Source organism: Panthera pardus, unplaced genomic scaffold, assembly GCF_024362965.1.
Source record: "Panthera pardus isolate Hobbes unplaced genomic scaffold, ASM2436296v1 HiC_scaffold_17, whole genome shotgun sequence".
Classification (NCBI taxonomy): domain Eukaryota; kingdom Metazoa; phylum Chordata; class Mammalia; order Carnivora; family Felidae; genus Panthera; species Panthera pardus.
In genome coordinates this window covers 15,072,409-15,099,477 of record NW_026526732.1, presented here as the reverse complement: position 1 = coordinate 15,099,477, position 27,069 = coordinate 15,072,409, and the positions used below count along the sequence as shown (strand labels likewise).

Below are 27,069 nucleotides of genomic sequence, written 5' to 3'. Positions count from 1 at the left end.
AATAGTCAAGCTATACAAGATCCCTTAGTGATTCTTATGAGATGAGATCCAAGTGGGCTTCCTGAGAAGGGTGCGGGAGCCAGGGAAGCCAGATGCCCATCTTGGCCATGAGGTGCCCTCTCAGTGCAGCTCTGTGCCAGCCATGAAGGACAATGTGGTCAGAGTGTGGTCACTCCTCTTACCCTTTTAATGTGGTCCTTCTGGTCTCTGGGGTCCGAGTGGGTGCTTTATCCTCATGGTTGGGTTTTGGGAATTTTACAGTGGTGCCTTGTTTATAGATAGTTGCTTGCTGGCCTTTTCGTGAGGGAGGCTTAAGTCAGAAATAACCTATATAGCCATATAGACGATGTGACTCCTCTACCCTGGAGCAGACACTCATGGGGAGACCATTGTGGAAACAAGGGCCAGGATATGAAAACCAGAACTGTAACTGACAGATTGCTGGAGGCCCAATATAGACAATTGAATTAAAAATTCCAGAGGACCCAGTCATGGGTGGGGCTGCACAGTTTTGTGAAATTTACATCCAGGAGCTCAACCAGATTGCCACAGTAAATATCAGAGAAAAGACCCCTTGTGCATCTGCTCAAAAGTTTCTGTTAAAATCAATATATGAAATAAGCTTGAGGGGTGTTATAATTATGATTAAATGCTCTAATACAGATAAAGAGTTTAGTTTCAGCTTTAACCTTCATTGATAGTGGTCCTGAATTGACATACAGCGTTTCTGAATTTATCCTTATTCATCCATAACACAGAGAAATCTGACAAAATGTTCTCTGAACCCATCTCAAGTCCACATATATTTCTGCCCAATTAAGTATGTAATAATTAAGTACACCGGCAAGAGAAACATATAGAAACCCCACAGAGGGGAACAGAAGAACATGCATTTCTTATCAGTTTAATCTCTTTTTAAATATTCAAGGGAATTTTCCCCTTTGGAGACAGATTACTACTTATCTGCCTTTTACAACATGGATCACAAATGCTTTAATTTTTTACAGAATCGTGGTTAACATTTGCCACAAAAGAAACTGTAGTGAATGTGATAGAATTGAAGTAAAATTTACTAAGCACCCACTTTGTTCTAGGTGCTGTGCTAAATGATTTTCATATTAATTTTTATAATAACACTGTGAACCATGCACTCTGGTGATCAGCATTCTATATATAAGGAATCTGAGGATTAAATAGTTCATTACACTGCCCTGGGCTATGCAGCAAAGAGGTGAAGCCCAGATTTGAACCCAGGGAGTCTTTACTTCTAACCATTGGCATATAGTTGTTACCTTTTTTTTTTTTTCAACTTTAACTTAAAATTTAATTAAAAGGCAATATGAACATATATTAAAATATTAAAAAGTCAGAAACTACTGCCAAGCTTCCAGTGAATTAGTTCCCTTTTCACTCCTGATTCTCATTTTCCAGAAATAAGCATTTCCATCTCTTGGAGCTCTGTCTTCCTGTTTTAATTTCTGTATTTCTAAGTAACAAGTTTATGTTGCTACTTCTTGATTTTTAAAATCTCGACATTATCTATGCTTCTATAGTAGAGACGGAATCAACTTCAACCTGACTCCCAGGGCTCCAGTTACTGTTTGAGCACATCTTCTAGCTAGAGCAATACCGTGGTTATTTAACATGATTACTTAATATTTTTCACGTCTGAGCAACAGCCTATACTACGGTTATATTTCTTTTCATATATATATATATATATATATATATATATATATATATATAGCATTTATGGAATCAGTAGCTCTCTCCTCTCTTTAAAACGTGAACATTCCTAGCCTCCATCCTTTCTCTTATGGAGTTAATACAACTCCTTCCATTATGGTTAAGCCCATTAGGTTATCTAGTTCAACTGTCTTACTCCTAGTAGACATCCATCCCAGAGGAGCCAACTCCCTACTCCAATGTGAACAGGGATTCTCCAGGCTTCAGGGCAGCTGGCATCTGGGATGTTCCTTCACCATCCGTCCTGGGAATTTTCTTCTCTCTCAGGTTTTATATTATTTTTCTTCTCGTTTTTTAGTATATGTGACATCTTTCATTAGCTCCCTGAGAATATATGCATAGGAGGTAAATATTTTATATATTAAATGGCAGGTGCAGTATTCTAAATTATAAATAATTTTCTCAGCTTTCTGGAGGCACCGTGTCACTGTCTTTTAGCTTCCAGCATTGTTTTGGAGGATCAGATTTTTTCATCTTGGAAACCATAAAGATCTTCCCCCCTTTGTCGGCCATGTTCTGAAATTTTATAATGGTTTTGCTTTGTTTTTAATTTTCCTGGGCATTTGTAAGTTTATGCTCTAGAAGTGCAGCTGATCCGTGAACAAAGCGGAGCTTGATGGCACCAACTCCCCACCAGCTGAAAATCTGTGTATAACATTTGACTCCCCCCAAACTTGACTACTAATAGCCAACTGTTGACTAAAAGCCTTACCAAAAACACAGTCAAATAACAAATATTTTGCATTTTATATGTATCATATGCTGTATTCTTACAATAAAGCAAGCTAGAAAAAAGAAAATCATAAGGAAGGGAAAATACATCTGTAGTACTACATATTTTATTGCATAAAAAATCCACATATAAGTGGAGCCATGCAGGGCAAACCCTTGGTGTTCAAGGGTCCACCCTATAAGCTTTTCAGTTTGGGAAACTTTTTTACATTACTAATTTGATAATCTCTTCCTTTTTAATTTTTTGTGGGGGACTATTATGGAATAACTAAATTGGATTTTAAAATTCTTTCATTAATCCTGGCTGTGATATAAACCTGATAGTAACATGGTGGGAGCTGGGGCAGTGGGCGTCGTATCGTCAGGTACAGAGTATTTCATTTAATCTATTTTTCATATAGTGGCTCCAGCCTCAATGGTGCCCCGTAGCCCCAAACCCAAACTCCCTCTGGGCTGCCCTCTCCAAGGAGGATCCTTGGGCTTTCTATTGGAGTCAACAGGCAGAAGTTGCCTAGGATTAGGGGGATCTGCCAGTCAAACCGCTCCTTATTCAAATTTTCAAGCAATTTTCCATTTTAAAGTCCTATAGACTTGCTGTCTGCACTTCATGAGTCTTCTTGCATTTCTTTTTTTTTTTTTTAAGTTTTTTTAATGTTTATTTATTTTTGACAGGGAGACACAGCATGAGTGGGGGAGGGGCAGAGAGAGAGGGAGACACAGAATCTGAAGCAGGCTCCAGGCTCTGAGCCATCAGCACAGAGCCCGACGCGGGGCTCGAACTCACAGACCATGAGATCATGACCTGAGCCAAAGTCAGACGCTGAACCGACTGAGCCACCCAGGCCACCCAGTCTTCTTGTATTTCCATGGCATGAATCAGCTTTCTCCATCCTCCATCCTGCTGACAGCAGTAACTATTCATCTATCCACTGTGGTCTTCCAAAATTCTAATGGGCGTCTGTCATCTTTACCATCTTCTTTCCTCGTCTCTTTGCCATTGTGGGTTTTGACCTTCTTTTCCCTTTACGTTCATTTTACTGGGGTTTAGAAGTGGGTAAGGCTATAAATGTATATGATCGATTTGCCATATTTACTTAGATACAGCTTAGGTTTTCTTACATTTGCTAAATTACAATACTGGCTATTAGAATTGTAACTGTTTTTAACCAGTTCTCACTTGTAGAGATCATTACCATGTTCTCCAGGAGTATTCAGGGAGCTGGAGGCCAACCCAAACCGCTATCAGCTCAATTATCAGAATTTCAAACACAAGAGAATCCATCAAGCGCTTTAATCTTACAAAAATGGGAAAATGTCCTGCTAACATTTTTTTAAAAAATAAATGTTGATTTAAATATTAAACTATTCCCACTATCTAAAACCTATGTTTTAATACCTAGTTGCACTGCTTTAAATAGTTCATGAAATAAAGTAAGCAGACTATTTTGTAAGATTTGATAAATGGGTCTGTTTATATTTTGTAGTATTTTTAAATTAAGCAACTTGGCTATAATGGCCTAAATGTAATGGAAGTAACCAGAGCGTGGACAGAATGTTCGAGGACAATCTAAAGGCATGGAGTAGCAATATTTCTTATGGGGGATTTTTGGTCTTTTCTACCAACAACTGGAGTCTGCTGTGCTTATTAAGAACAACGAAGGGGAGTAGGAGGGAAAAATCCTTTATGCGGGCATTTTTCACTTTTCATGGTCACTCTTTTTTACTCTGGCGGATGGTGTATTGTAGGCCAGTGTGATGTACCGCCTTTGATGCACACATTATGGTAAAATTACAGCGTGTGTTCTGTAGGCCATGGAACACTCCTTGCAAAACCGTTGTTTTAGACTCTAAAAACTCTAAGAATGCACTGTAATCTGTATTCAAACACCAAATGCAGAAAAAAAAGCTCCCTTCTATGCATGTAGTGGTGGGCTAGTGACCTACACAGAAATAAACAAAACTGCCTGCTCTGTTATGGAGACATCACTGCAACCCAAGCAGTTTAGGATGTCTTCTTCGTGGACCAATGACATTAACCCCTAAGATAGCATAGCTTCTTAAGACTTAACTCCTTGGTGACGTGGGACCTATTTGCCCCAAACACCTGCCATGCCCAAGCCTCCCTCCCCTTTCTCAGCAGCTCCTCTGTCTAGCTTCCTCCTGATTTTCCTTCTCGATTCATTCACCGTCTCACATCCACCTCTGTATCCTGGCCAGGAGCACAGATGTTCAAGAGCCTACTTACTTCCTTTAGTTGACTTAAGTTTTACCTGCTGCTCAGTAAGCTTTCTCTGTATTTCATCCGAGTCACAGGAATCATAGACTATGGGCTTGGCCAGCTCTGACTCGATGTGAGCCAGCCACGTCCTCAGGCTGCTCATGTTCTTATCCAGCTGCTGTACGGCCACCAGGGTCTCCTTCAGCTTCTTTACCCTGTGGGCAGAGGAGAGACTTCACCTTCAGTGAGAGGCCCCACTCAAGTTTCCCTTGTGAGCAAAAGTGAGCACTCAGTCTAAAGCCAAGTTGCCTAAAGTAAAAGTCCAGCTCAGCTCAGCCACTTACTGGCTGTGACTTTGGGCAGTTGTACACCCTCCCTGGGTCTCCATTTCCTCATCTCTATAAAATGAAGGTAAAGGAAGAGTATGTGTGAGATCTGAATGAGTTGAATGATGCAGGGTATATGGGAAACATTCAATAAATGTCAGCTATGATGATGTTCAACATAGCTATAGTAACAGGTTACTATGGTGGTCACCAAAATTGTTATTTCCACAAATTATGTAATTTATACTAATTGAAGAATACCTGGGAGCAAAAAATGAACATTTCCAATTGGTAGGCACCAAAACAGATAACACACTCATGGTTCTGACTACTCCAGCCCTGGTGGGATTTATTCCCGCACCCTTGTGGCAAACTCAGCTAAAAGAAGAAAGCACACTTAAGACGAATGATCAGTGAGCGATCACGTGCACTTAATGCCAGATCTCGTTAAAGGTAACCGAGGACCCTTTGGGCTACAAGCAGCAGAGGGCAGATCCAGGGCCGACCACCATCTAGTCTTCGCCTGCAAAGCCTAGTTCAATGCAGTATTTTCTACACAGTATGTTTTTAAAAAATGTTTTCCCATTCTTTCCAGGAAGAAGTAAAAACCAGTTTGCTTAAGATTGCCACTTATCTAACAATCCTGTGTGGACATCCTATGTGTAAGATGCTGGGAAGACAAAATAAATAAGACTTGATTATTTTCCTATGAAATGCACGATCTGACTGGAAAGCTGGACATGTCAACAGTGAAACATAACACAGTGTGAGAAGAACTAAACTAATGAACCAAGTCCCTGGCTAATAAATAGGGAGGGATCAATTCTGCCTGGCCGTCTTCAGTAATCATTCATTCGCTCGTTCAGCCTCCATTGGTTCAGGTCTGTATTCTTTCTACAAACATCTATGATGCTAGGTAGCCATGGAGCTAGGCGACAGAAATACAGTGATGACTGAAGGTTCATCCCAGCCATTGAGGAGCTGAGACTTTGCTGAAGAAATAACATTTGAGCTGCATCTTGACAGGTGGATACTAGCCAAGCAGAAGATTTCTGGCCTAGGAAACACAGGAAAGAAAATCAGAGATATGGGAGGCAGAGTGCCATAATGCTGGGGGGGTGGGGGCTGGGGGGTGGGGGTGGTGGGAAGAGAAGCCGAAGAGAGATGTAGTTGTGCTGAAGCAAGACGGATGGATAGGCTAAGATTATAAAAGGCCTGCTGTGACACCATACTGGCTTTGTGCGAACTTTGAAGATAAGCAGGAACGTGGCCAAGACGTATTAGCCCAGGAATGACAGGATCAGTTCTGATTTTGAGTATGTGAGTTTGAAGTGAGGCTCGTATGGAAGACCATTCTGGAAGTAAACAGAATAACCCAAGCAGCTACATCAAAAGCCTGCACCTGGGGAGCCAGGGACAGGGGTGGGGCGGGGATTGCTAAATTCATGAACTGCCATGACGGGAGGCAGAAGGAGTTAAAAATGATGTGATTATATGGATGCTGCCGTCTCCGAGGGAATGGCTGAGGAACAAGTTCACGGGGTTAACGGTGCAGGAAGTTTGCAATATGACGAGTCTGCGGGTCGGGTAGACATGCATAGAAGTGTAGTTCACAGGTGTCGAGGAAAGGTCAGGGTTTATGCCAGGGTTGCTTTAGGTATTATTGGCACAGAGCGAGGCCCAACGAAAGGATGTATTTCATCCTGAAAGGGAATGGATGAAGAGAATGAATTTTAAAAGGCTGGCTCATGAAGGAAGAATCAGAGATATAAAAAAGAAAAAAAAATTCATAAAGGAAGAAGGTGACCGAGGAAAAGTGGGGCATGAAACCAAAGGCAGGAAAAACTCCAAGAAAGAGTGGTAGTGGTGGGGGGGGGGGGGGGTAAGACTGATGTTGCTTGAGGGTGCAAACTTACAACAAGCAGTAAATGAGCTGTACAGATCTAATGCACAGTCAAGGAGCAAAGACAACAGTAATTGTGCAATAATTATGAATTGTGATAACTATTGCTACAGGGGCAACCACACTATCATAGATCAACGTATCAAAGTAACACATGCTACACCTTAAATTTACACAATGGTACATGTCACATATATTCAATAACAAAATTTTAAAAAGAAGTGTTGGTTAGTGATCTGAATGCCCCCTTGATTAGATTCACTTGGTCGGCCTCAGATAAATGGATAAATGCAGACTCCTGGCTAGATTCCAATCCACTTCTACCGAATTAGAACCTCTGGGGGTGTGGCCGGGGAACTGGCACTTTTCACAAGCACTCCAGGGGAGTCTCAGATACACTAAAGTTCGGGGACCGATGCTATCCTCTGTCAAATGGACAGCAGGATAGTATAATGAGACCTAAAAAGACCTAAACACAATGCATTTGGCTTAAGAAATACAGTTATGGTAAAGGAGTATTGGTAATTTTTTTTTTTTAACCAGGCAGTAAAGGTGAGTAAATATGGTATGAAACCTGTAGAACGATCTGGCTGCAAGGAAACATTGATTTGTTTGTTTTGTTTAATGCAGTTTAATATTTGGAATAACTCTGGAATGTTTTTAAGCAGAGAATAAGGAACTTGTGAGAAAGAAGCCAATGACCGAAGGAAAAAGGAGGAGAGAAATGACAGATGAAAGCAGTTGATGGCACAAGGATGCAGAGTAGATGGTCAAGGACACAAGGGCAGGGGTACTTTTGAAGGTGTTTTCCTACTGAGTCAGGCTGTAAGCAGGAGTTTGGGAGGGCCACAGGCAATATTTCTCAGCTCTATTATTATCAAGTAATAGCTAGCAGCAAAAATCCATTAACGAGACCCTGGTGCGGGCCTGACACGGCTGAGTATCCAGATTGCTCTAAAGAAAAAGGTAGACGGGAGTGAAAAGCACACGGTCAGTGATTTCACGTTCAGCCCATATTTGAAAGTCACTGCTGGGGCGCCTGCGTGACTCAGTCGGTCAAACATCCAACTCTCGAGTTCGGCTCAGGTCATGATCTCCCAGTCTGTGGGTGTGAGTCCTGCGTCGGGCTCTGCACCGACAGTGCGGAGTCTACTTCGGATGTTCTCTCTCCCTCTCGCTCTGCCCCACCCCTCTCATAAATAAATAAATAAACATTAAAAAAAATAAAATTCACTTCTGCTTTCAGGCCACGAGTGCTCCCCGAAGCTCAGGAAACGGGGTCACCTTATTGCCGCTGCTTATAACATAGACGAATGCAGATGAGCAAAATACATCAACGTCCGAGGTGCCAACTTGGCTCAACTGAAGAGGTATCGGCAACAGGACTTTGCAGAACTCCAGGGATGTGACATATTCCAAGGCAGGAATCGATAAAGAATGTTCTCAGAGACGGAGGACTTGCACCCCGAGACATCAAGTATTTCTCGGCTCTGTTACTCTCAGACAGCAGAGAGGGGCTTCTCAAGCGAGGGGCTGTTCCAGGATCACTTAGGGGTGCTTTCAAAGCACAGAGGCCACCGGCCAACTCTCTTCCCACCTCCTCCAAACTCCTCCTTGGAGGACTCTGAGAAGCTGCTCTGGTCAAGAGCCATGCTCTGAAGAAAATGTCTTATAACCAAAGTCTTTGCAGCATTTTCCTTCTTTCCTTCTTCCTTCCTCTTTAAATTGTTTTTTAGTGTTTATTTATTTTTGAGAAATAGAGTGCGAGTGGGGGAGGAGCAGAGAGAGAGGGAGACACAGAATCTGAAGCAGGCTCCAGGCTCCGAGCTGTCAGCACAGAGCCTGATGCAGGGCTTGAACTCATGAACCCCGAGATCATGACCTGAGCCGAAGTCAGATGGTCAACCGACTGAGCCGCCCAGGCGCCCCAGCATTTTTCTTTATTTTTAATTACTTAAAACTGATATCACCACTTCCATTATAAATAGAATGTTTACAAGCCAATGTTTCTCTCTCAAATAAAAATCTAGTCATGATGTAATCACTTTTCTCTTTGTCACACAAATGCTTTTAAAAGGATTTTCACTATGGCCAATTATTAATAATAATACCTGTATTTCATTAATTATTACAATACCTATATTTGAAAAACATTTTCAGTTTGTAAAGGTACTGTTAGGTACATTACCTACATTGCATGGAAAAAATATGTATGCATGGAAAAAAATGTAGGAATCTTACCTACATTGCGTGGAAAAAATATGTATTTAAAAATTATGTTCATACGCCACAATACATTCTATTGATAGGAAACAGAAAACATGTGTTTCTCTCTGTTTATCATGACTCATAATTCTATTCAAGCTAAGACTTCTCTAGTTATTTTTGTAAATACAAATTGTACGCTGTCCCCAGGGAAGTCCAAGGTATTGACCTTCAATAATAATTCCAAGAATGTTTACATACAACCTACTCACATTTTCTCACATATAAGACAAAACTCACTTGACTGTCAGCCAGTGAATAACAGTTTTAGAATAGCTACTGGATACAAAGCTGTAGGTGCACGTTACCAATGGCCATGGCACGGGCTTGGAATTTAACACGGCCCTGGCCATCCTGCTTCCGTGGTCCAGGTTGAGAGGACAGTCTACAGTCAATAAACACAAGGAGACTGCACTGAGATGTCTGTCCCAGTTTTATCTCTGGAAGAAAGTCCTTTCGGGAACCTCTCCCACCTGACCAGCTTCCTGTCTTCAGATTTGGTAGCTGAACGCGGCCCATGCTTTGGGACACATGCTTTATAGCAACCTCATAATATCATCAGGGTTTCGTGTGGAGTTGGAGACTGGAAGAACACCTCATTCAGTGCTTGCTTCCTTCTTTCCCTTATTTTAACTCCCTGGTATTATTTATACACAAGTTCCTCTCCCCACGTTAAGTTCCTTGGAAAGCTGGAACTGTGAATTTCTACTTTGGGGTTTCCCCTTCCCCTGCCGTACTAAACTCAGTGCTTGGCACAAAGTTGGGCACTACTTAAATGCCTGATAAGCGTTAATAATTAGTATTCTACCTAAGTAAAAGACTTTTATTGAGTTAGCACAGTTTATTTTTAATTTCATTGATATTAAACGCATACTTAAATCTTCCCTCTAAGGCCAACGTTTGCGAATGGTCTGTCAAGTACTAAAATTCATTCATCCCCTTGGTTCAAAATTCATTTACCAAAATTATCAAAAGATCTAAGGCACAAAAGAATGTCAGTAAATACTGTTCCCCCAGATATTGTCTACACTAGTCAAATAATTTACAAGATTAGTAATCTTGTATAATATTGAATGAGTTCCCATAGAGCAGTTAGTGTGCAATATGTCAGGGGCATCGTGACATGGAAATGCTTGTTCATATAGTCCATTAGGGACAGGTTCCTCTTTCAAATGAATGTGTAAATCTTAGTGAAGTCAATGGGGGTGAGCATTTAAGTAGTTTTGCTTTCTCATTTTTTAAAACATGCATTTGACTACAAACAGCAAAATGCATTGTGTGTGTGTTGGGGGGAGCAGATGTGAGCTGAGAGGAAGTGGGTAGTAAAGCCCCCATACATCTTCCTTGACCTTACGAAACGCGGTATTTGCAGGACATGAGTCATTCTTTGTTAAGAAATGTCCCATCTTTTTTCCATTATTTCTTTAAAGGAAATCCTTGGGTAAAGTGTCACAATATTTCTATTCATCTATCACTGTAAGAAGTTTGAGCAACATTCCTTTTGGTAGCATCCAGGATTATAATTCAAAATGGATGTTTGCCGATGTCACAAGTCTGGGTAAGTTGTTTAGCAAAAGTCTTGTAAATCTGTAAATCCCTGCAGCTGATGGGTCTCTTTGCACAGTCCAGTGTGCCTCACAGGACTTCACCCTTTTTCAGAAGGGTTCTACTACTAAAACCAGTCGTCCAGCGTCTGAACACTGTTGCACGAATATCTATATACACATATACACGTTACATGTATGTATTTATCACTATCTTCCTTCATCCTAGTTTAGTAGATCCATCAACAAAAGCAAAAACAAAATTTCATATTCTAAATATAATAGAACCAAAAGCACCATTAGTAAATCCTATTCGTTAATAGGAATTTATTTGGAGGATGTTATGGTACAAGAATAGTATTTTTTTAATGAAGCTAAAATTCCTGATATAACATTATTCTAACAGAAAAATATCATGAAATAAATATTTGCATAATACACAGAATTACTATTTTCGACATACATTTTTCCATTTGGCGTATGTTTTAAAACCTTTATACTGGTCAGTGACCAAAACTTACTGGCAAGCCTATACAGAAATGGCTTTTCTCATACACAAAACCCTCTGGGCCCCTGCAATATGAGATCTTTATTTAATAAAGGGAAAGCTTTCAGCCACAAAGCTGGGAACTGGCTAAGACTGAATTTCAGTTTCATCAGGAGCCCATCCTTTAAATAGCAGATGATAGACCAACTGGATCATCTTACTGGGTCTCCTTCTGAATCTCTTTCCTGTGTCTCAGCCTCTCTGCCTCGGCCATACCCCTCGTATGACGCATACAGTCCAGAGACAACTGGAATACCAAGCCATAACCAAGTTCATTAACCTTTCCCTCCGGCTCCACATGCCCAGTAGGGGGAACAAGAAAACAAACCGACAAATAACTCTTGGGAGTCCACGGCCAACGAGCTCCTAACACCAAATCATCTCCACTTAACACTGGCAAACGCAATTATGGATTAAAGATCCAGCATCTATCCTACGAACCCCACGTAACACGAAAGCTATGCACAATGGAAGAAACTCAAGGAGATGCCTGCCTTGTGACATCGCAGTTACATTCTGGGAGATCTGAGTCCACACAGCCGTCCTCTGCCATCCTCAGGGCACACAGATCTTCCGCCACCACCATGAAGCTTCCAACTTGCAAAAGTTAGGTCTGCAGAGCAAAAGGCTAAATCCTGCGTGGGGATGAAAGCTTCCCCTTGTCTGCGTATGGAAGTATGAAAATGCTCACTCTAAACAAATGTTGGTAGGTCTCTGCCTGATAATATGACACTGAGCAGTGACAAGTGGTCATGTTTCTAAATAAAACCTACATTCATTAACATGTGCCAGGCCTGATCTCCTGGAATGTAGGCCACGAGTGTAAGAAGGGGAAAAGGCTCAGTGTAATCTGCAAAGGAGGGGGAGGCTTTCTAAAGAAAGAAGGATATCAAAAATAAGGCTGGCCTGCAGACACTGCCATTCTGGAAGAACAGTCAACTCTTCTTGTGGGCTGTTTGCTAAGTTGGAAAGGATATTCGAAAAAGATAGATCGCCCAAATGCAAACAAACAAAACCTCCACAAGCGCGGCCCATTGTAGTAGCAAAAAAGAGCAACTTCTTTTTGTCTGCTGTTTGAAATGCGAGCTAAATGGTGTAAGTAGGAGTTTTAGGGGTTGTTTGGGAAGGTGGGATGGAAAAGATACTCAGTAGAAAAGGAGTTGGTCTTCACTTTTGAATAGACTGTTGAAGCAAAAGAGTACCTGAAGAAATAGTATTCTTCCCCTAATATTCAAAACCTTTGTCCTTTTAAAAATAATGATGTACAGCGACACAAATAACATTTTCATTTTAAGGTAATAAAAAAAAAGCATCCGTTCATTGGCTTGGTGGGATTCAGATAAATTTGTTTTGTGGATTTCAAGAGTTTCAAATTTTCTGCACTGAATCTATAGTAATTTCATAATTTAAGCTTTTAAAGAAAATAGCCTCTCAAATTATTAATTACTGGGAATTTAAAAAAATGTGGTGAATGCTGGCTGCTTTAAAACCTTTTTGGATCAAGGTATATATACACACACATATAAATACAAAAATAATAATGAACATTTTCTAAGTTCTTTTTAAAAGGCCTATATGAGGAACTGCAAAATAAAAGAAAGCATTTGGTTCTGGTTATGTGAGATAATTGCTTTTAAAACAGAAACATTTTATTTTTAAAAGAAGCAAGCTTATATTTTACATAAGAAATACAGTCCAGACGACTTAGTTTTAATAAAATTACTTTTCAAGTCCTGCTATTTAAAGATAAAATGGGTGATGGGCATTGAGGAAGGCACTTGTTGGGATGAGCACTGGGTGTTGTATGTAAACCAATTTGACAATATATTATATTCATAAAAATTTTTTAAAAATAAAGATATCTTACTGTGATTTCTTTATAAAACAATCACTCCTATAATTTATTATTTTTAACAATCAGGAATAGAAACATCTAAGCTTTGGTTAAAGAGATATGTAGGCCATGATTCCGTAACACTAGGGAAATTTATTTTTTCTTGATTATGACTAACATTCCTGAAAACTTGAGATCTTTGAAAACTTTTACTGCCGTTATTTTCCTAGTTCAATTCCTTTTTACCTTATTTAGTTCTCCTCATGGGTTAAAATTTTTTCCCCATGCTCATTATCATTAGGACAATATATTTGTGCCAACAAATGAAATATAAAGCAAGGCTTTAAAGACACGATTACCGTCTTAGCAAAAAATGATAACAATATCAATGCCCATCAGTGGGGAAAATATTGGATAAACCATAGTATATTATATATTATATATATTATTATATATATTATATATTATACACAGTATATTATATTATATTATATTATATTATATTATATTATATTATATTATGTTATGTTATGTTATATTATGGAATACTCTGTAGCTATCTAAAAGAACAAGACTGGCATATGTGGCATTTTATAGTATTCACGGTCCTTCTCCAGCATTGCCTCTTTGGAGCTATGGCAGTTATTCTTATGAATATTTTGAAGATGAGGAGTCTAGGGCTCAGAAAGCTTCTGCAGCGAGCCCTGGGTCACACAGGCAGAACGAGGCGGACTAGACTCGGGCCTCTTGATTAGTTCTGCATTGTATCCGTGCTTGCTGCCTCCATACATTCCTGATCCTGGCCAGAGTTTTCCAAATTGGCCACCTTGAGATAAAGCCAGCCACAGATTCCAAGAATCAAGTTTTCTTTTTCCTCGAGTGTGGGTGGAACTCCAAATCCCTTCTGGGGGCAGCTGCCGCAACTTGACCAAGCCTTCCCTGCACTGCGTGTGCGTTTTACCTACACAGCCTCTAAACTCCCTCTGGGCTGAGAAAGCGTCGTGCCCTGAGCACTTGGCAGTGCTAAGGTACTGTCTCATGCGATGCTCCGAATACATTTTTACACATGTGGTAATTGAGGTAGTCAGAAGATAAGTAACTTGCCTAACATTTCAGCGTAGCTGAAGCAGAAACATTTCAAGCAGTGGAGGCCTTAAGCCCATGCTCTGCTTTATTCCTATCTGCATATATGGCACTTGCCATACTATGTCTTAGACTAGAGATACTGAACAATTACTGGAGTGACCATTATGTGCAAAGAACTATATTAGGTTCCGGCTTTGCTATGGACACACTTACATCTTAGGAGAGAAAAGGAATTGCAAACAACTGATCACACGAGATACTGATTATAGTAGAGGGAAATTCTGTTAAGCGCAGTACAGAAAGCGTGCTGACAGGGTAAGAAGAATCTCACCTAATCCAAAGAACAGGAAGAACATGAAGAACAATCAGGAGCGGCCAGGCCAGATGGGGGTAAGAGAGCGGGCGGGAAGATGGAAGGAAGGCCTGTGGTGAGGAGTCATGTATACCTGCTTTATACTCTTACTTGGGTAGGCACCACGTTCTTTTCATTTTTACACCCCTAGAGCTGGTGTCGGCAAACTATGGCTCGACACCTGTTTGGGTAATAAAATGTTATTGGAACCCAGCTCTATTTTTCGGTTTCCACACTGCGTAAGGCTGCTTTTATGATATGGCAGAGGGGTTTCGGCAGGGACCGTTTGGCCCTCAAAGCTAAAAATATTTACTAGATAGTCTTGTGCAAAAGTTTGCCAAGCAAACTTAAAAGCAACCAGTGACCAAGGACCACAGATTGCATGATTCCATGTATATGAACTGTCCAGAACAGGTAAACCTGTGGAGGCAGAAAGTGACTTAGTGGTTGCTGGGGCCACGGAAGGAGGGAGGGTAGAGGGGAAGAAGGTGATTAAGGCTTTTATTTGGGGGTGATGAAAATGTTTTAAAATTAACCGTGATGATGGATGCAGAGGTCTCTAAATGTGCTAAAAAAATCACTAAACTGTATACTTGTGATAGATGAGTTGTATGCTACGTGAGTTAGATCTCAATGAAGATGTTATTGAAAAGAAAAAAAGAGCCAAATAACTAAAGTGTGCTTTGGTTTTGGTGATGGGGATTTAGGTTTGATAGAGGGAAGAGCAATATCCTTATATTAGAGAGTAGATTTAATGAAAAAAAAAAAAACAAAAAACAAACAACAAACATCATTACAACAGAGCACACAATCAAGTCTGACCTTCCTAGATACCAAAATGGGGAAAGTTCAATAATACACTGTCTCTTATAAAAAGCACTGAACAACTAATGCTAAGAAACAGATTTCCTGTTAGTGCTGAACTCTAGAACAACTGCTATGTGGGTTTTTTCACAGAGTTCACTGACAAAATGAGAGGCAGAATCCCAGCAGACAGTTTTAAAGAAATTACATCAATGACTGTTTCTTGTGCTGACTCTTTTTTCTTAAAGTTTATTTGCTTATTTTGAAAGAGCATGTGAGAGGGGGAGGGACAGAGAGAGAAGGAGAGAGAATCCCAAGGAGGCTCCACGCTGTCAGTACGGAGGGGCTTGATCCCACGATCCCACGTGGGGCTTGATCCCACGAACCATGAGATCATGACGTGAGCCAAAATCAACAGTTGGATGCTCAAGTGACTGAGCCGCTCAGGTGCCCCTCTTATGTTGACTCTTAATGAAAGCCAAGGGCTCAGAAATGCTTTGGCCAATTGTCATGGCTGGTGTTGAGCAACTGAACTTTCTGGGATGAAGAAAATGTTCAGTATCTGCAGTTCCCAATAAGGCAGCCATTATCTTCATATGGCAAATGGGCCTTGGAAATATGACTAGCACAACTGACTATAATTAAAATTAAAATTAAACCATAGCTTGGTTATATCCCATTTAAGTTAACTTAAAGACCCACGGGTCGCTAGTGACTGCTACATTAAACTGAGCAGGTCTAGAAACTATGGTCAGGATACTAGAGCATTATCCCCTAAGACCTAAAAATAACTAAGCAAATTTTGTTGCCCTAAAAAGCTGACAACTCTTAGTGACAGTTTAAAAATTCAATGCAAAACACATTTATTTTGTGTTAGACAGAATGGTTTAAGCTAATCCACTAGTGATAGGAAGTTGACTCAAAGTTATACATTCTATTTGCATGCAACAGGTTTATTAGCAGTGCATCTTCTTTCTTTTCTTTTTCCTGTTTCTGTTAGCAGGAAAGCTATGCACCTGAAAATATAATCTTCAGCAACAACCTCTCCATTCCCACAAGAACACCAAAACAGCACAGAAATATCAAAAGGCTCAACTAAGTTGTGTTCTGCATTAATGAATCAGTGTGGAAGGAAAACAAAGTTGGAAGAGGGAAGAGTGGTGAATGAGACTGAACCATAGAAACTTGATATTTGAGCTGGTAGGTCATAGTTGAAGATGGGTGTGGGGAACGGTCAGCTGGTCTGTGTCCTCCCGAGGCTCTGATAAACAAGGAAATGGAAAGTAAATGTGACGGCCAAGTGTCATTTAGGAGAGGCTTCAAGGAGACTATGAACCCAGTGTGGCACTAAACTCTAGAGCAAATGAACGGTGAGCACATCAGCTGGTACACATCAGAAGAAGGCAAAAAGAAATGGACAGCATATCGACAGAATCTCCTGTAGGAACTGCATCTGTGTATGGTAAGACTCTATAACCGTAGAAACATATGAGTGTTTTAGTGACTGTAGTATAAAGCACGTATATTTTATAAATATTTGATTGATTCAAGTTTACTAGTGTATCTTTGGAAAAATAAATAACACCTAGAAAATCCTCACTTGAACAACAGAAAAGTTATACATAAACATGACTTTGAGGAGAAATCGCCTACCTCATTTGATGTAATGTAAATTTAGTTCATACACTAAACCAGCTGCTTATGATTAACTTATATTAGATTCCATCTAAAACATCTTTAACATAGTGTATCCCCCATATTCCATACCACTGAGCCACTAAAGATGAGAAAAGAACATTAACTAGTTTAACTGGATTACATGGCAATGTAAGCTAACCCATGAGTCATAATCTGACCAAAAAAATCCAGGGATGTTTACCAACTGGGCGGCTTCCCTAAGAAGGGTATTTATAGAATAAAGAGCTTCAGTTTGTCCTTCTGAAATAAGATTTGGTTATCACGGACTGAGAAGTGAGGCTAAACATAGCAGTGGGGTTCTAAAACCTACATACGCTGGAATACTTGGAGTAGGTGAGCTGAACCGTACATTTCCATTTCTTTGTAGTACCTTTACCCGGGCATTTAGCTCATCACTTTACTGGATTTCTTTTTGCATGTCTCTGTGCCCACCATGAACTTCTCAAGGAAAGGAACCTCTGTCTTTGTAGCCTCGAAATGTCTCAGGGCTGATGTCAGCACTTTACAAAGGATTGGGAAACTAGATTGTTGAAATAAATAACAGAGTCTAATTTCCTTTTAATTGCATTCTTTAGAGCAGGGACAAGGAAGTCATAAGTTTGGCAGACAGCATAATATAGTCTCCAGAGCATGGGGTGTAGAATCAGAGAGTGCAGGCTAGGCCACTTAGCATGTGAGGGGCCATGGACAAGCCTGAGCCTCAGCCTCTGTATCAGGAAAATGGGTACAATAATAATGCCCAGCTCAAAGGGTGCGGTGAACAAAACATGAGAAGACACGTATGAAGCCTATAGCATGGTCGCTGCACAAATTGAGGGTTCAATAAATGTTAGCCATCACAGTGCTGTTGTTAAACATTTTGAAAACTGATCAACATTGATTCCATTTTTGTTTCATTGTTGCTAGCATAAATTATAATCTCATCTTTGTAAATTAGCTTCTCTTGGATAACTCCCTCTGTGGAAAAAAATATGCTAGTTATTTCCAAAATCAACATATGGAATTGCCATGACCATATGCAATTCTTGTGGGCACACAGTATTCAAAAGGCACTATTTCAGGTCCAAATTCATGCAGCATGGCTAAGGAAAAGAACCCAGATTTTAAAAAGTGTATTGTTGGTTACATCCAAGATGTCTGTGAATCAGAAGCATTTGTAATATTCTAAATCTCCTAACTGCCATAAAAAAGAATACCCATTTAAATATTCAAGTATTCATTCATTTAAATATTTATTGAGCCCAAATTGAGGCGCTGTTCTTGGTCATGACATTCAGTGGATAGAATGGTCAGAGATGCCTGCCCTCATGGAACCTGCATCCAACATGAAGCCAAGTTCACCTCAAATAAAGCATTTACTTTAGTCATTCCCTTTATAACAAATAGCCCAGTGCCTCATTAATTATACCAGACTTTTATATTATTAATAAAGACCCTTATATATTTTAATTTCTTTACTTTTATCTCTTTTCTTCACCCTGCCCTTCTCCAGCAGCAACTGAATATTCCTCCCAGATACAAGGCAGACACTTACAGTTATTAAACCTAACACAATATTATAATAATGCAGCAGATTATTTCTACAGCTAAGCAGAGTGGCAATAATTAGCTTTATTCCCACACTTTGCTAATTGGAAATATAGTAGGAATGTGTGTGTGTGTATATAAGCATATATAAGTACATATATATAAGCATATATAAGCATATATATGTATATATATAAGTGTATATATACATGTATATAAGTATATATACATATATATGTACATATATAAATATATAATTTATATAAATATAAATTTATACAAATATAAATATTTACACACATATGTACATATATAAATTTATATATATATATATATATATATTTTTTTTTTTTCCTATTGCAGACAAAAATACCCTCCATGGATACTAGCCAGCAGTTTTACTTCCTTCCTCATAGAAGGTTAAATACCCATGAAGCTCTGAAATACAGAATTTTCCTTTTGAGAATGGGTTTTGTTTTGATATGACTTGAAGCTAAGTGGCAACACCACTGAATTTATTACATACGAAGGAGAATTTCAAAGTTCATGAAAGTGACATTTATGAGAAAAGCCTAAAAACGGTGGGGAGAAAGAACACAGAGGAAGATTCACTGTAATGAAAGGTGGACCAAATGCTTTAAAATTCTGCATACATGTGTCCTATTGACCAGAATCCTTTGTACCTGGCTGCCATGAGATCCAGGAGATGCTGCCACCGGTCGTTGACCTTTCCAAGTTTGTATTCAATCTCAGAGGCTTTGCTTTCATGGCTGGCTCGAGCAAGTCGTTCTCCCATTTGCTGGAGCTGTATTTTGTTCTCTTGGGCAACAGCAATTTCCTCTTGATAATCCTGCATAATAAATAGCAATCACAGAGGTCAGAAATCATTGTCTTAATGCATTCAGCCTGGCTCTACTAGAAACATGATAATTACAGTTTTCCACTGCTTGGAAATAGTTTGGGCAGGAAGAATACTGTGTGATTATCAGTCCATGTACACAAGAATTAATGTACACAAGTACATTACAGTCCATGTACACAAGAATTAAACCTATTATTTTCAGTATGTACATAGACTCTCGATTGAATTTTCATAGAGATGGTCTTAAAGAGGATGGAGATGCTTTTTTTTTTTTTACATAAAATGGGCATTTAAAAAGCAGTTAACAGTATATACATAGATATAAAAGACAAAACTTGAAAGATTTTAATGCTGGGAAATTATATCTTATTGTTGTAATCACCAACCTGGTGTTATATTTAGAATCAATCCTCATACAAATAGTTGCTAAGAGGCTTAGAAGGTGTGTGTGTGTGTGTGTGTGTGTGTGTGTGTGTGTGTCTGCGCAATTATATATGTATAACTGACATATATGTATATATATGTAAAAGCATATATGTGTTTCTGTCAATTATTTGTGCAGATTATTTTAAGAATTAATACCTTCATTTAATAGAGCTATCCTCTATATCATGTCAATACTTTACAACACATAAATCATGGCAAATTAACTCACAAGAATGATAACCATTAGTCTTAGAGGATCAGTGGGTCTCCAACCTTCTTCATTCACCCAGTGTCTGCACTCACTCCTCTTAAAAATTGTATTGGATAAGGAAACACTGGCTCCATATGCGAGAGAAAGTCCACTGAATGGTATGGTTAAAGTGATGATGAATGGACATCTCCTGTCCTCTCCAACTCTCACTGCCTGACCAATGATCCTCTTACTCGTGCCACAGTGACATGAGCCAATCTTTAGAATCACCGTTTTCAATTTTGGGCTAAACTCCTGTCATGCAGCAAATATTATCTCAGCAAAATAATACACAAAGATAGGTATTATAGGGCCACGGATATTTTAACTTTCTCTTGATCTAAAGTTAGTGTGGCAATAAGGTTATCCCCTCAAGTCAGTTACTGAAGCAAGAAGACTCCAAAGAAATGGGAGAAGCCAGTGCAATTTTATTCTATCTCAGTGTTGAGCGCTCTCTTTAGGCCCAGCAACCCCAACGCACCTGTCCTGCATTTTATGTTACTTCAATACAGTGGGATTCTATGACCAAAACACTAGATGACTGACACCACAAGAGGAAAGCTCATAAAGACTTCTTTTTATATCCCTTAACTCATTTTATATAAGAATAGTATAGTTAATATTTTAAAGATCATTTCTGAATTGTGCCAGATAGTATAACAAAATTATGTGAAAAACTAACGTTTTTCTAAATTTTAAATGGTCATTGTATTTTGTTCAAGAGATAGTTTTTTTCCACACCCCCAAAATACACTACCTTAAATTTCATGAAGAAAATCAATGAGAGTATAGATACACACTTAACCAAAATTTATTCTATGGCAAACTTCACCATAATACCTATAAGACATTAATCATGCCTAGTAGAGCATTATCTGGTATCCAGAAACTATCAAAGGGCAAAGGTATGGGCAGATAGTAAAATGAAATTTGTATTATCTTAGTCTACATTTTAAAGGTTTACAATATCAAATATACAAATGTTTATTGCTAGAATTATATATATATATATATATTTTTTTTTAATTTTTAATGTTTATTTATTTTTGAGAGAGAGAGAGAGAGAGAGAGTATGAGTGGGGAAGGGGCAGAGAGGGAGACACAGAATCCGAAGCAGGCTCCAGGCTCTGAGCTGTCAGCACAGAGCCTGACACGAGGCTCGAACCCACGAACCGTGAGATCATGACCTGAGCTGAAGTCGGACACTTGACCCACTGAGCCACCCAGGAGCCCCCAGAATTTTCTATCTTAAGTGGAGGCCTATAAGGTTATTAATATTGCATGCTGACACATTAGAGTTTTTTTTCTCTTTATGTGTATGCATGCAGAAAGATATCTTTTCCTACTATTTACATTTATTTTAGGACAAACGAGGCTATAATTCACTTATTCAATAGTGACTGAGGACTTATGAGAAGGCAGGCATTGCTCAGGGTCAGGAGATGTAGCAATGAACAAAATAGACAAAGACACTTCCGGCAAAGCTTATAATCCAGTGGGGCTTTCATTGTACAGGGATAAGAAACAAGTACGTAGGGAAAGTACACCGTAAACCTGGCAGTGATATGTGCTAACAAGGAACATAAACTAAACAAAAGTAAAAATGGTTCATTGTCCAAAAATAATGTAAAAGCACCACCGATCTCATCAAAAACATTTTTCAATGCTAGTAAATTCGATCAGCCTACACTGACATGAAAAACATCCATGTCACATGAATGTATAAAATAATGCGAGTTATACACAACTTGAAAATAATATGAAGCAAAATTCTCAGGAAGTCTTCATTCTTGTAACTGTCTCTGAATTATGTTTTATAGAGAAAATGCCAGTTTAACTAATCCTAAGAATTTTTTCTTTTGGTTTCTCTCAAGTGATTTTACCTCTTTAAAAACAAAAACAAAACCACAAAAGCAATATACATAAATGATTCCTTCTGAACAGGTAGCTAAAGCCAAAAAATACTGAACATTTGTCTACCAGCAGATAATTAACTTCATCACCTCCATATATTTTGTATGTAAAAGAGGCCTTTCCATGCAAGTTTATTTCATATTAAAAAGATCAAACGTTTAAAATATAGTGTTCCTTTTACAGGAAAGTAATTTCATAATGAGTAAGACCATCTTTTTATACCTACTAAAAGTATGCCTAAGCGTCACGAAGAGTGAAAACATATGTAGCCATGCATCCTGTACCTTCTTGAGTTTCTCTATCATTTCTTCAATGAGAATGTCTCCATTTTGAGAAACTTTGCTTTCCATCTGGGTCAGCCATTCGCAAAGCTCCTTGTTCTTTTCACTGAAGACAGCCCATTCATTCAATCTCTCACTCACTTGCTGCCGCCTTAAGGAGAGCTGAAAAATTTCAATGGGAGAAAATGTAAAGGGATAATGAGAGCAGAACTTGTACCCTGAGGAAAAAAGCCAATAAAGTCAGTTGGGTGGACTGGAATAAGCACTAGCTGTGCATCTCTTTAGGTCACTGTTCCCTGGGACACGGTGCCAGGAGGGAATCCCCAGCAAGTTTTCACTTTTCACAACAAGGACCTGCTGCTAAATGCCAGGGGAGGGGGGAGGGTGGGGATCCAACCCTGTACTTGCCTCCTGAAGAGTTAGACGCATGCACATTCACTCATTAAAGGTTCTGAACAACCCAGCCCCACACTGTGATTGGTTCCCTGTAGAGATTCTACACCATCATTAATGTACTTTCATTGAAAGAGAAAGTAGAAAGAAGAAAGAGAGGAAAGGATAGGAGATGAAGGAAGGAAAGGAGAGAAGAAAAACGGAAAGAAGGATAAAAGAAGGGAAAAGGAAAGGAAAGAATAAGGAAGAAAAGGGAAATGGAAGAAAAGAAGGGAGGAAAGAAAAAAGGAAGCAAGAACTGAATCTCAGGTATCTGGAGAGATTGGAACAGATGACACAGTGGCAAGAGGTCAGAAGTGGAGGACGGGTCCCTTGTGGCTCAGCTCTATGCCAATCCTTTTACTTTGGACAAGTTCTCTTACTTCCCTCCTGCTTTCTGTCTTATTTATTAACCTTTGTGTCTTTTCCTTCTCTATTTCTTTTGCATTACGGCGTCATTGAGATTTAATTCACGTACCATACAATTTTGCTTAGCATGTTTTTAAAGTTCATCTATGTTGTACCATGGGTCAGTGCTTCATTCCTTTTAGCTATTGAAGATATTCCATTGTGTGGACAGACAACGTTTTATTTACCAACTCAACTGCTGATGGATGTTTGGGTTGTTTCTGCTTCTTGGCTACTGTAATACTGCTGTTGTACACTTGTGTCCAAGTGTGTGTGGGGACACACGTTTAGTGGCCTTAGGGGTATATACCTAGGAGTGGAATTGCCAGGTTACACAGTGGCGCTACAGATGGCCTGCCTAAGTGGCTGTGCCAGCGTACGTTCCCACCAGCAACAGGGGGCTCATTTCTCTACATCCTCACCGACACCTGTTATTATCTGCCTTTTTGATTTTGGTCATCCTAGTGGACGTGAAGTGGTATCTCACTGCGATGTGGATCTGCGTTTCTCTGATGGCTAATGATGTTGAGCATCTCTTCACATTTCTTGGCCATTTGTGTATCTTCTTTAGGGAACTATTTAGTCAAATCCTTGTCCATTTTTGAATGGGGCTGTTGTAACAGCCCTTTCTGCATTAGAAACACAAGGAGCCCATTCCTTATCTGTGGGTCTAGAGTGATCCCTTCCAGAATTTAAAAATTTTCTGACATCATAATAGTCTTGTTTTTGCAGGGCTGGTTAAGATCGTAAGGAATATTTTTAGTTGGCTAAACTACCTGTTACCAAAATATCACGTCATTTGAGTGGCAATGAGATGATCCTTCTTTATGGATGTTCTACGCACTCATGCTGATAACGCTCGACATTCTATCAGTCATCCCATTACATTACGCACCTACCTCTCAATTTTCTTTTTTTTCACTAACATTTTATTATGAAAAACATGAGGCATACAGAAAAGTGGAAAGAGTTGTAATGGCAAGCACTCATAACATGTTCCCTATTGTTAACTCCCAAATTGTTAACATTTTGTTCCATTTTGCTTTAATACATATATTCCTTATCCATCAACCCATTTCACTTTGTGATACACTTCAAACCAATTTCCTTTTAAAAAATCAAAATAAAAATAGTTTCTAAGGTGCTATATACTTCTAGTTAGCAATTCTGCCTGTAGTTGGCTGTGTTAATGAGTCAAGGTCCCACAAAACCCAAAATGTCTATGATTCTACACCTAAGAAAACAATTAGGCTTTGAGACCAGGTTCCCTATGCTAGGGCTGGGCCTAGTCAGAGTGAACTGCTTAGACAGTGGGCCCCATAACCTCACATAGTTTATGAAATGTCAGTCTTCACAAATTCAGTCTTTTGAATTAATTATGAGCTTTTAAAACAAAAGTTTCTCTGGGTAGGGTGACACTGATGAATCCCTTGAGTGTTTCCCCAATAGTACAAGTCAGTTTATCGTTGTTTTCTTTGAGGCAGAAAAATACAGAACAGCCAAAGAGAAATGAATTTACTTAGGGTAAATTCACTGGCAGGAATGGAAAAGGCTAAGAAAAGGCAGGTTAAAAATTTTTGGAGCTAAAATTCAGCTAAGCGCATGATCCTTCCAGCATCCCTTCCCTCTCAAACTCTGACAGCAGAGTGTATTCCGATCTTCTGCTGGAATGCTAAGATTTGGAATTTTCTGGTGAAGAACTTTTCCTTCTCATTCACAGAGCATCAGAGTCAAGAGTGTGGCTGGTCATTAAAATTCTGTTTTAAGTGATGTCCAAACTGAAACTATATTTTTGTAATTGGGACCTCCAAAAGCAACTGTTTTCTAAGAAAAGGGCAAAAACCCCTGCCCTTCAGACTTAAGATTAATAGGTCTTGCTACGTGTAGCTCCTCCTTTTCTTTTCCCCCAAATCTTGGCCACGAGCAAGGATGAATTCCAGGGCTTTTCTCAACATCTGCAAGGAAGATCACCACATCACAGACGATTTTGAGAGGTAGGTTTTATTACCCCCATTCCAAAGATAAGAAAAGAGAAGGTTAGACAAAGTTGAGGCAGTTGCTTATAGTCCGTATGAGATAGAGCCAGCAAAGCTGGAGTCTTTGATACAGGCTGCAATATAACATTACGATCAAATATCCAGAGGCAGCTGAGATTCAAAAACCCAGTCTCTATCCCTTACTAAGGATATGACCAGGGCAAGGTCACTTGTCATCTCTAAGCCTCACTTCCTTCATCATAAATGAATTTTCGTCTGTTCCAAATTTCATTAAGCAAGTGTTTATTGTTTGCAGTAAACAAGTGTCTACTACGTGCCAAGCATTGATACGTGTCCTGGAATACAGCAGGCTCATAATAGAATACGAACAAGAAAATGATTTAAGAAGGCCACTGGTACATACTAACGATCTAATGAAAGCTGGCCTTTAATATACGACTGCTGCTGCTACTACTACAGGGTATCATTTGAATTTTTAGTATTTTTTTTCTCCTTGACCCCCATGTATTCAGTAAGACCACTAAGAAGCTCTCGGGTTTCTTACACACCATGAAAGCACTGCTTTCATTTGCTTATGCTAAAGCAACAGAGGAAAGAAACAGGTAGACCACAGGCAGTGGTTGCAAAGTGCCACCAAAAGCGTTTCAAAAGACTTACATTCAAAATGGAGACGGCATTGTCCTTTTGGTTTGTAACACTGATATTCAGGCTATATGATAAGTGAACATTACCCTCTCTGTCTTTGGGTTCAGCCGAAACCCTCGAATTCGTGATCAGCTTAGCACATATTTATGTTTTCTCAAGGGTATACACACGCACTGCATTGCCAACAGCTGGCAAGAACCAGCTAAAACCTCCAGAGCCTGAGGCAGCTGAACAGGAAATACATCCTTTTCTACTTCGAATATTTTTACCATGACAATTTGAAAAACACCAAGCAATGACAATGGTGATATATTTATGTCTCAACTAGAATTACACACAGATCTACGAAGCAAAACAGGAATCAGGACAAAGATAAGCTAAGGCTGTACACGGGCACAACAGACCATTTGGGGAGTCTGTTTATAAACAGTTTACTTTTGTACTATCGACCCTCCCCTGAAACATTTACTTACAGTGTGTCTTCCTCACTCTCACCGGCAGCCCCAATCACTCCTGCCTTCTCATCAACTGCTTCCATTGGAATACGGACACACGACTTGCTCTTTAACGGTGGGATAATGCCATGTTTAACTGAAGTTTTTAACTTTTAAAATGAGACACAGCCCCAAGCTCATTTCCTTTTGTGGTTTCATACTTGACAGAAGTACTCCGGAAACTCACTCAAGGACTAGTAACTAATTTATATTCCTACTTACAGTTATATCCTGACACCTCTGTATGACTACCCATGCCTAAAATCTCACTGGTTTAACTAATTCTTTTTAGATTGAAGTAACGTCAGATCAGTATGCTTTACCTTCATGCCTGAAGACATTCAATTTAGAAAGTTTCTAGAAGCACGATGTAGTCAATCTGCTTCCTCTTTTTTGACTTGGTCCACTCACAGGTGCAAGGTATTAATCTCTTCAGGGCACATTATATGATAACAGCAGCCTTCAAACTGTATTTCCAAACAGACTATTGCCTAGATATACCTAAGTCTGGTGAGCAATTGTAAACATATAAATTTTTGTCCCCTTTTCTCTTTTTTCAGCTTTATTGAGATATAATTGAATTACAACAGTGTGTAAGTTTAAGGTGTTCAATGTGGTGCTGTGATATACATTGACATGGCGAAACGATTACCTCAAGATTACTTAACACATCCATCATCTCACATGATTCCTATTTTTGTGTATGCTGTCAGAGCATTTAAGGTATTACTCAGCCATAAGAAAGAATGAAATCTTGACGATTGCAACAACATGGATA

At 39.3% G+C, this 27,069-nt stretch overlaps 1 protein-coding gene and 1 long non-coding RNA gene across 21 annotated transcripts in view; one reads left to right on the top strand and one right to left on the bottom strand.

Moving 5' to 3' along the window:
• SYNE1 (spectrin repeat containing nuclear envelope protein 1) overlaps positions 1-27,069 on the bottom strand; it is a 476,190-nt gene that overhangs the window by 45,065 nt on the left and 404,056 nt on the right. For 18 of the 19 annotated variants that reach the window (XR_008422842.1, XM_053904367.1, XM_053904354.1 and 15 more), the window contains 3 exons: positions 22,319-22,477; positions 19,266-19,432; positions 4,749-4,911 (listed from right to left, as the gene is read on the bottom strand). Coding sequence is in view for 18 of the 19 variants with exons in the window: in XM_053904367.1 (XP_053760342.1) it covers positions 4,749-4,911; positions 19,266-19,432; positions 22,319-22,477 (489 nt within the window). In the remaining variant the exon portion in view is untranslated. Of the gene's footprint in view, positions 1-4,748; positions 4,912-11,775; positions 11,986-19,265; positions 19,433-22,318; positions 22,478-27,069 lie in introns of those variants that run through there. The other variant, XM_053904371.1, reaches the window with a different exon arrangement.
• LOC109256407 (uncharacterized) lies at positions 12,105-19,466 on the top strand. 2 transcript variants are annotated; one of them, XR_002075635.2, is made up of 3 exons: positions 12,105-12,376; positions 16,361-16,819; positions 18,946-19,466. It is a non-coding gene; the product is annotated as an uncharacterized LOC109256407 (long non-coding RNA). The 2 variants fall into 2 exon arrangements; XR_002075636.2 differs by having other exon boundaries at positions 16,358-16,819.